The sequence below is a fragment of the Scyliorhinus canicula genome, chromosome 12, assembly GCF_902713615.1.
Source record: "Scyliorhinus canicula chromosome 12, sScyCan1.1, whole genome shotgun sequence".
NCBI lineage: Eukaryota > Metazoa > Chordata > Chondrichthyes > Carcharhiniformes > Scyliorhinidae > Scyliorhinus > Scyliorhinus canicula.
The window spans coordinates 160,913,599-160,921,098 of NC_052157.1; the positions used below are offsets into that span (position 1 = coordinate 160,913,599).

The 7,500-nt window shown below is 53.2% G+C and overlaps 1 protein-coding gene across 1 annotated transcript in view; it reads right to left on the reverse strand.

Moving 5' to 3' along the window:
- Nucleotides 1–7,500, reverse strand: part of LOC119974354 (solute carrier family 13 member 2-like) — a 54,459-nt gene that overhangs the window by 42,972 nt on the left and 3,987 nt on the right. The window contains exon 2 of the mRNA XM_038813125.1: nucleotides 4,014–4,142. Within this exon, the coding sequence (XP_038669053.1) occupies nucleotides 4,014–4,142 (129 nt within the window). The remainder of the gene's footprint in view (nucleotides 1–4,013; nucleotides 4,143–7,500) is intronic.

Consider the following 7,500-nt stretch of genomic DNA (forward strand, 5'->3'; position numbering starts at 1 on the left):
CGGCGGAGCAGCGGGTAGCCGGCAGAGCAGTGGGAGGGTAGCCGGCGGGGCAGCAGGTAGCCGGCAGGGCAGCGGGTAGCCGGCAGAGCAGTGGGTAGCCGGCAGAGCAGCAGGTAGCCGGCGGAGCAGCGGGTAGCCGGCAGAGCAGCGGGCGGGTAGCCGGCAGAGCAGCAGGTAGCCGGCAGAGCAGCGGGTAGCCGGCGGAGCAGCGGGTAGCCGGCAGAGCAGCGGGTAGCCGGCGGAGCAGCGGGTAGCCGGCAGAGCAGCGGGTAGCCGGCAGAGCAGTGGGTAGCCGGCAGAGCAGCAGGTAGCCGGCAGAGCAGCGGGTGGGTAGCCGGCAGAGCAGCGGGCGGGTAGCCGGCAGAGCAGTGGGTAGCCGGCAGGGCAGCGGGTAGCCGGCGGAGCAGTGGGTAGCCGGCGGGGCAGCGGGTAGCCGGCAGAGCAGCGGGTAGCCGGCAGAGCAGCGGGTAGCCGGCAGGGCAGCGGGTAGCCGGCGGAGCAGCGGGTAGCCGGCGGAGCAGCGGGTAGCCGGCAGAGCAGCGGGTAGCCGGCAGAGCAGCGGGCGGGTAGCCGGCAGAGCAGCAGGTAGCCGGCAGAGCAGCGGGTAGCCGGCAGAGCAGCGGGTAGCCGGCAGAGCAGCGGGTAGCCGGCAGAGCAGTGGGTAGCCGGCAGAGCAGTGGGTAGCCGGCAGGGCAGTGGTAGCCGGCAGAGCAGTGGGTAGCCGGCGGGGCTGCGGGTAGCCGGAGGAGCAGCGGGTAGCCGGCGGGGCTGCGAGTAGCCGGCGGAGCAGCGGGCGGGTAGCCGGCAGAGCAGCGGGTAGCCGGCAGAGCAGTGGGTAGCCGGCAGAGCAGTGGGTAGCCGGCGGGGCTGCGGGTAGCCGGCGGGGCTGCGGGTAGCCGGAGGAGCAGCGGGTAGCCGGCGGGGCTGCGAGTAGCCGGCGGAGCAGCGGGTAGCCGGCGGAGAAGCGGGTAGCCAGTAATCAGGGTCCCACCTCCAAGGAGGTACCGGGACATTCCTGTCCAAATGTTAAATCACAGCGTTCCAGCCACTCCACGTAGCTCTGTTAAATGGTTCACCAAAGTCACATCAGTTTGTTTGTCAGGTTAGGTAGATTGGCCACGCTAAATTGCCCCTTAATTGAAAAAGTAAATAATTGGGTACTCAAAATTTATTTTTAAAATGTTTTTTTAATGTTTTGGGACATTAATTGTCCGAAAATCGACACACCCATCCTGCAGTCTGTCTATTCATTACAATAATCACGAGACACCCAGTCACACTTCCTCATTCCCCACTTTCACGGAAGCTGACCTCTACTTTCTCACCCAATGTGGTTGAATGTGCCAATGTCCAATTCCTCGAACTGTTACACTCATTTGTATCATTGGAGTTGCCGGTGGAAACTCGATGCCAGGCAGTGTCTAGCTGGGGAACGCTGTGTGCCAGCCACTGAACAGGCACTTACTGATTGGTCATCATCACCATACACGGGACACACTCAGCTTCTGTCTGAGAGAGACTCTGCGGCACCCCCCACATTCCAATCCCCATCGGCATCATCTCGTTATCCCACGCTCTGTGATTAATATCCATCATCATTGTACGCACTCACCTCATTGCCCCACACTCGATGAATGGTAGCCATCATCGTTATACATACACAATCCCATCCCGTGTTCCACGCAGCTCTGACCTGTGACCCATCCCGAGACCCACACAGCTCTGACCTGTGACCCATCCCGAGACCCACACAGCTCTGACCTGTGACCCATCCCGAGATCCACACAGCTCTGACCTGTGACCCATCCCGTGACCCACACAACTCTGACCTGTGACCCATCCCGAGACCCACACAGCTCCGACCTGTGACCCATCCCGAGACCCACACAGCTCCGACCTGTGACCCATCCCGAGACCCACACAGCTCCGACCTGTGACCCATCCCGTGACCCACACATCTCCGAAACAAACGTGTTGGATGTTAACCTTGTGTGTAAGACTTCTTAATATTATTTTTGGGGGGAGGGGGAGGTATGTCAGGATCCTTCCTCTTTATTCCCTTATTTCCTCTTTCTTTTATTTTCCCAATGTCAATTTTGATCCATGGGTGATTAATGGACATGTGTCTTTAAGTCGAGGAGCAGAGGGAACGAAAACATCCTGCTAGTTTCTGCTACTTTAAACAGGGGCTTGCACCAGAGAGCGAGATGGGCTGGGACGTGGTTTAATTGATTGTGTGTGGGCCAGTGAATTGGTGCAAAGGGCCGTACTGTGCCAGGTAGCAGGTGGTGAGTGAATCCTGTCTCAGTGGAATAGTTTTCAGAGTCACAAGGAGTTTGACTCCCGGACACAAAAGGACAAGGACATATTTTCTGACTTTCTCCAGAAAGGCTGCAGAGAACCGGGATGAATGAATCAACTGGAAAATTATTACAGGCTGCAGGCAAAAACCAGGACCCTCTCTCTCTCTCTCTCTCCAGAAAGACTGTGAGTGTTGGATCTCTAAAGCGATAGAGGCCGGAATGTAGCGACAGTAAAACCTCGATCTGAAAGCAAGGTTTGATGAGGAGCAGGATACTGGACACACCCTTTGTCAGAGCTTTGACAAAGGGTCATCTGGACTCGAAACGTTAGCTCTTTTCTCTCCCTACAGACGCTGCCAGACCTGCTGAGAGTTTCCAACATTTTCGTTTTGGTTTCAGATTCCAGCATCCGCTGTAATTTGCTTTTACCTACTGGAAACACACATCAGAAACAAAGACTCTTTTTTCTCATTTACTTACAGATTTTGTTACCTCTTTATTCCCCTCTGTGTTGGTCTGTTGTGTGTGTGTGTGCAATGGCTGGAGCAGGTTAAAGTGGGGATTAGGAATTACATCATAGTTAACCTGTTGTATTTGTTCCATAGTTCATTGCAGTTCTTGTTACAAATAAAAATTAATTGTGTTTACATTTGTAAACCTGGTGACTGTGATTATTGGTCAGTCAAGGGCCAAAGGCTGGAATTGACCGCACACCAGACCAGGGTGTCGTAAGAACTAGGACCAGTGGGTTAGGGTGAGTGATCTCCATTCACACTGGGACCAGTGGGTTATGGTCAGCGATCCCCATTCACACTGGGGCCAGTGGGTTATGGTCAGAGATCCCCATTCACACTGGGGCCAGTGGGTTACTGTCAGTGATCCCCATTCACACTGGGGCCAGTGGGTTATGGTCAGAGATCCCCATTCACACTGGGGCCAGTGGGTTATGGTCAGAGATCCCCATTCACACTGAGGCCAGTGGGTTATGGTCAGAGATCCCCATTCACACTGGGAACAGTGGGTTATGGTCAGTGATCTCCATTCACACTGGGGCCAGTGGGTTATGGTCAGTGATCTCCATTCACACTGGGGCCAGTGGGCTATGGTCAGTGAACCCCATTCACACTGGGGCCAGTGGGTTATGGTCAGAGATCCCCATTCACACTGGGACCAGTGGGTTATGGTCAGTGATCTCCATTCACACCGGGGCCAGTGGGTTATGGTCAGAGATCCCCATTCACACTGGGGCCAGTGGGTTATGGTCAGAGATCCCCATTCACACTGGGACCAGTGGGTTATGGTCAGAGATCCCCATTCACACTGGGGCCAGTGGGTTATGGTCAGAGATCCCCATTCACACTGGGGCCAGTGGGTTATGGTCAGCGATCCCCATTCACACTGGGGCCAGTGGGAGGTGAGGAACAGGTTATTGGTAAGTTCCATGTTTAGCAGCAGGCTCGGATTGAGCTCAACCTTCTCTTGGAGTTCCCCCAATGTAGTCATTTGGCTGGCCAGTCCCATGTTGAATTATTGGCTATTGGCCATTAGTCTAACCAATCAGCAGGCAGAGGAATCACCTTATTCCTCGTTGTTTTGGGGAAGGATGGAGATTACAGTGAGCCTCTGATGTAATCTTGTATCTCTTCCATGTTTGATGGTCAATTTCAGAGAATCAATTTCAGAGAGAACAGAGTAAATACTGGATCTTACCTTTCTGGACTCCATGATCCCAAATGCCGGGAAGAGCAAAATGGGAAGGATGGAGGTGACAGCCAGGGGGATAACTTCAGTGCACCAATAAACAGCCATCACAAGGACAATAAATCCACAATAGGCTTCCTGTGGGAGAGGGAAACACACATCAGGTCAACAGGAACCTCCTGCTGGCAACAACAACAACAACCCACATCTACCCAGCACCTTGAATACCCAATCTGCAGCAATGGGTTAGCCAACCACGTCTGACATCAAGTCCCATGATGACAAATTGGGAGAGGCGAGCAAAAGCTTGGTCAAAGAGGTAGGTTTTAGGGAGTTTCATAAAAGTGGAGAGAGGGATAGAAGAGGCAGAGAGGTTTAGGGAGGGAATCCCAGAGCTTCGGGAACCGAAAGGCTGGCCAACAATGGTGGAATAAAGAAAATTGTAGACGCTCCAGGGACCAGATTTGGCGGAGTGCAGAGATGGCAGGGGGTTGTTGGGTTGAAGGTGATTGCAGAGATAGGGAGAGGAGAGGCCACGGAGGGATTTGAAATCAAGGATGAGAATTCTAATGTTCCTGGCATTGGCGAACTGTGCGGCAGGGTGGGGGAGCGGGCACAGGGGTGATAGGGGAACGGGACTAGGTGTGAGTTGGGGCAGGGACAGCAGAGATTTGGAGGAGCTGACGTTTATCGAGGGTGGAATGTGGGGGTCCAGCCAGGGGACCCATGGAATTGATGATGAAACGGGGATTAAGTTGGAATCAGTGGAGTCACTCTGCAAGATTCACCATTTGGGCTCCAGACCCTCCAGCCACGGGAAAGAATTGTCTGTTGTCCCCCCCCCCCCCCCACCCCCCACCCCCCCCCCCCCCCCCCCTCGCCTCTCTTATTGCTGGATCAGACCAATCAGTGGTAGGCAGTCAGTTGGGTCACTGGGGCTGGCTATTCCACTGGACAAACCGTCCACAGCTCGTGGTTTAAATCCCTTTGACTCAGAGGTCAATTCGATAAGAGGGAGTTTCAATCCCAAAGAATAGAAATTTGATCATAGAAACTGACCGATTGTTGGAAAAGCCAAAGTGGTCACTAACGTTCTTTGAGGAAGGAGAACATCCAGAACCTGGTCTCACCTACGGGTCACCCCAACCCCACCTCGACTCCATGGCCTCCAGGGGAGAGTGAAGGCGTCTCTGGGTCTGTTACAGGCTCATTGTGGAGATTGCTCACTCTGATTGGTCAAGGTCTCCATTATCAATGTCTAGGCACGCTGAATGCTGCCGAGACGGAGCCAATCACACCCAAGGACACAGAAGAGAATTATTACGATCCCAGAGCAGACCCTAACAGTGGCTGCGATTCTGGAACCCCAACAGTGGCTGGGATTCTGGAACCCCAACAGTGGCTGGGATTCTGGAACCCCAACAGTGGCAGGGATTCTGGAACCCCAACAGCGGCTGGGATTCTGGAACCCCAACAGTGGCAGGGATTCTGGAACCCCAACAGCGGCTGGGATTCTGGAACCCCAACAGTGGCTGGGATTCTGGAACCCCAACAGTGGCTGGGATTCTGGAACCCCAACAGTGGCTGGGGATTCTGGTACCCCAACAGCGGCTGGGATTCTGGAACCCCAACAGTGGCTGGGATTCTGGAACCCCAACAGTGGCTGGGATTCTGGAACCCCAACAGTGGCAGGGATTCTGGAACCCCAACAGCGGCTGGGATTCTGGAACCCCAACAGTGGCTGGTATTCTGGAACCCCAACAGTGGCTGGGATACTGGAACCCCAACAGTGGCTGGGATTCTGGTACCCCAACAGTGGCTGGGATTCTGGTACCCCAACAGTGGCTGGGATTCTGGAACCCCAACAGTGGCTGGGGATTCTGGAACCCCAACAGTGGCTGGGATTCTAGAACCCCAACAGTGGCTGGGATTCTGGAACCCCAACAGTGGCTGGGATTCTGGAACCCCCAACAGTGGCTGGGGATTCTGGAACCCCAACAGTGGCTGGGATTCTAGAACCCCAACAGTGGCTGGGATTCTGGAACCCCAACAGTGGCTGGGATTCTGGAACCCCCAACAGTGGCTGGGATTCTGGAACCCCAACAGTGGCTGGGATTCTGGAACCCCAACAGTGGCTGGGGATTCTGGAACCCCAACAGTGGCTTGGGATTCTGGAACCCCAACAGTGGCTGGGATTCTGGAACCCCAACAGTGGCTGGGATTCTGGAACCCCCAACAGTGGCTGGGATTCTGGAACCCCCAACAGTGGCTGGGATTCTGGAACCCCAACAGTGGCTGGGATTCTGGAACCCCAACAGTGGCTGGGATTCTGGAACCCCAACATTTTAGTTTATTTTGTAAGGCGGTGTGGAAAGAATAAGTCAAACCAAGATTTGGTATTTTTAGAATAAAACTGTTATTAACACAATATTAAACTCTTTAACATCATACCGGGAAATGTCTGAAAACCCTTTAAACTATACTACTCAATACAGTAAATACAACATCCTTAATTCTATCTCGATTCCCAATTTAACAAGAAAGGAAATCTCGACAGCTCTCAATCCATCCTCCATCCCAATAGCTCAGAATACTAGTTGCTTTTACAGAACAGATTTGGTTTGCTTCAGCTTCCCCCTTGTCCTCAGACAAGTCTGCTCTGCTTTAAATACTATTAATCTTATATTAACTATACTACTGTGAGAGTAAAAGACTTTTGTGGACTCGGTGTTAGATCAAATCAGAACTCAACTCCAACTCTTTCTCATAATGTCTGGATACCTGAGCTTCACCCAGCACTGACATCATCTCCCCAAGCTGATTACACATTAACTCCCCAGGGACTCCCCCCTGCTCAAACAACAGTGCATTAGCCCAGGCTTTTACCATGGTCAATTTCCCCTCTGGCTCCTAAAGGCTTTCTGATCTTGCAAAAGAAGGTTCTTTTTAAAACAAGACCACAGCAGTCAAACACACTCGAACCTAGGCTTTTAACCCTTAAATTGCCAAATGTTTACAATCCAGTATATCTAAAATTGTGCATTTGTCACAGAATGACCACTCTTTCTGGGCAGAGACAGGAGGTTATTGAGGAGAATCTGGGCAGATCAGTGAGAACAAGGAAATGAGGGGACCAGGGCAACACAGTGAATTCAACCTGCCGAGACATTGATAATGGAGGTCTTGACCAATCAGAGTGACCAATGACCAGCAGAGTCTGCAACAGATCAGAGATGCCTTCACCCCCCGCTCCCCCCAACCTCTCTGTCGATGGCCACTCTCCCCTGGGTCCTCTTCCCCATTCTAACCCCTCCCTGTAACAACAGACTCCTTCCAATCTTTGCCCCGATCTCCCCCTGCCCCCCTCCCCTCCCCATGACCCCTCTGGGAGATAGTCTGGTAAAGATTCGGGTCAATATTACAGAGAGCGAGTGGTCAGTCTGAGAAACAGATTGTCCGTGGGAGAAAGTGGAACAATGATTGTTCCCTCCACCTG